General features: G+C 36.4%; 1 protein-coding gene across 1 annotated transcript; it reads right to left on the bottom strand.

The window, feature by feature from the left end:
- Nucleotides 1–224: 224 nt before the first annotated feature.
- Nucleotides 225–767, bottom strand: Pmar_PMAR013775 (beta-hexosaminidase b, putative; the record flags this gene model as incomplete). Its single annotated transcript, XM_002766463.1, has 2 exons — nucleotides 225–322; nucleotides 597–767. Coding segments are annotated over 2 exons (269 nt in total), but the record flags the coding sequence as incomplete, so codon positions are not given.
- Between the last annotated feature and the right edge of the window lie 792 nt (nucleotides 768–1559).

Below are 1559 nucleotides of genomic sequence, written 5' to 3'. Positions count from 1 at the left end.
AGTGGCTTACGACAGAAGCTTACTATCCTGAGCGACCTTAGTATTGTCATCACCAACACGTGTAGTTGACCATGTGTATATTTTTCAACTACAATAACAGTAATTTTAAAAACATTAAATTCCCCCCCCCAAAATCCTCAAAATTCACCAAAAATTCCTCAAAAATTCCACAAAAATTTCCCAAAAAATTCTCAAAAATTCCCCAAAAATTCCATCCTATTCACCTGAGTGGCGTTGGATTCTTATATTGCAACTTTTCGTATCCTTCGAGATCCAGCGAAAAGCTCACATCATCCGAGATGTGCCAATGCAAAACGTTCATCTGAAAAGGAAAAAATATTTTCAACAAGCGCAAGAGTTTACATACGAATTCTGCTACAAGTGTACAGAAATAACCAATGAGAATTTACCAAAATTTTCTCATAATTTTTCCATTCACACCAAAAAGTGTGGATACTCCGACATTATGTCAACGCAGGAAAATAATGAGGGTGGCTCGATGCAGTAAAAACGCAGTTGAAGCTGATACCCCAATATAAATTACTATAACCATAATAATCTAACATCATAATAGACGCATTAACTACAAAACTCACTTTCGTCCAGAACATTAGTTGAAGATTCTTTATTATAGTTTCCACTGATAAATATCTTCTACCAGTGTCAATCAGCATGCCTCTATGTGGGAATGACGGGAAGTCATAAATGGTGAAACCAGAATCCAATAACTTATGCATGTCCTCGGCGTTGTTGTGAGAAAATTGTCCCTGAGATAAGAAAACAAGTGTGCGTTGGAGTAGGAATATATATGTTCGATTTCCTCATCAGCTGACCTCAGAAGAGTTTATATATGAATTCGGGTAGAGGTCTACAGAGGCCAACAACAAAAATTTCCCCAATTTTGCTCAGATTTTTTATACTGTCGTAATCACCAACACATGTAGTTGACCGTATGAATATTTTGCCACACTATGAGAACTTCAGGATATTTTCAAAGCTTTTTGCACACTTCTACCCGAATTTATGAGGAAACCCTTGAGCTTCGATAAAACGAAAATATATTCCTCCAACTGCGGTTTTCATTTTTTTCATACATCAAATTCAAAATACCACAACACAAAGATGAACTAAAATTTAATTTCATACACACTTTGAAAAGGAAAAAAATCCGAAAATACACCAAATTTACATATTAAAATATTACTCACACTGAAATGCAATCAATAGTATTTGGGTTTTGAATGTGGTATTGCTAATGTCATTGGAGTTTCACGATCCGTTCGACGTGAAATGGGGTAATACTCCGTGCAAGTTATAAGATGTATATCTTTCCGCGGCCGGTTGTACAATTTTTTCCCGCGAAGTGAAATATGAAATATGTTTTTCACCACTGCTTTTCATATCACTCCAATACTTCTTCGAGACGACTTTCACCTCTTACCACCGTTCCTATACCATATAATGCTCCACTTCTAGAACTAGCATTCAGACTGCATTGCTGCGATATGCATTTGATCCTATACCCCTCGTCCGGTACACTATGATCATACTTGACTCCA

Source organism: Perkinsus marinus (genome assembly GCF_000006405.1).
Source record: "Perkinsus marinus ATCC 50983 genomic scaffold scf_1104296972878, whole genome shotgun sequence".
NCBI lineage: Eukaryota > Perkinsozoa > Perkinsida > Perkinsidae > Perkinsus > Perkinsus marinus.
This window is presented reverse-complemented; position numbering and strand designations above follow the sequence as displayed.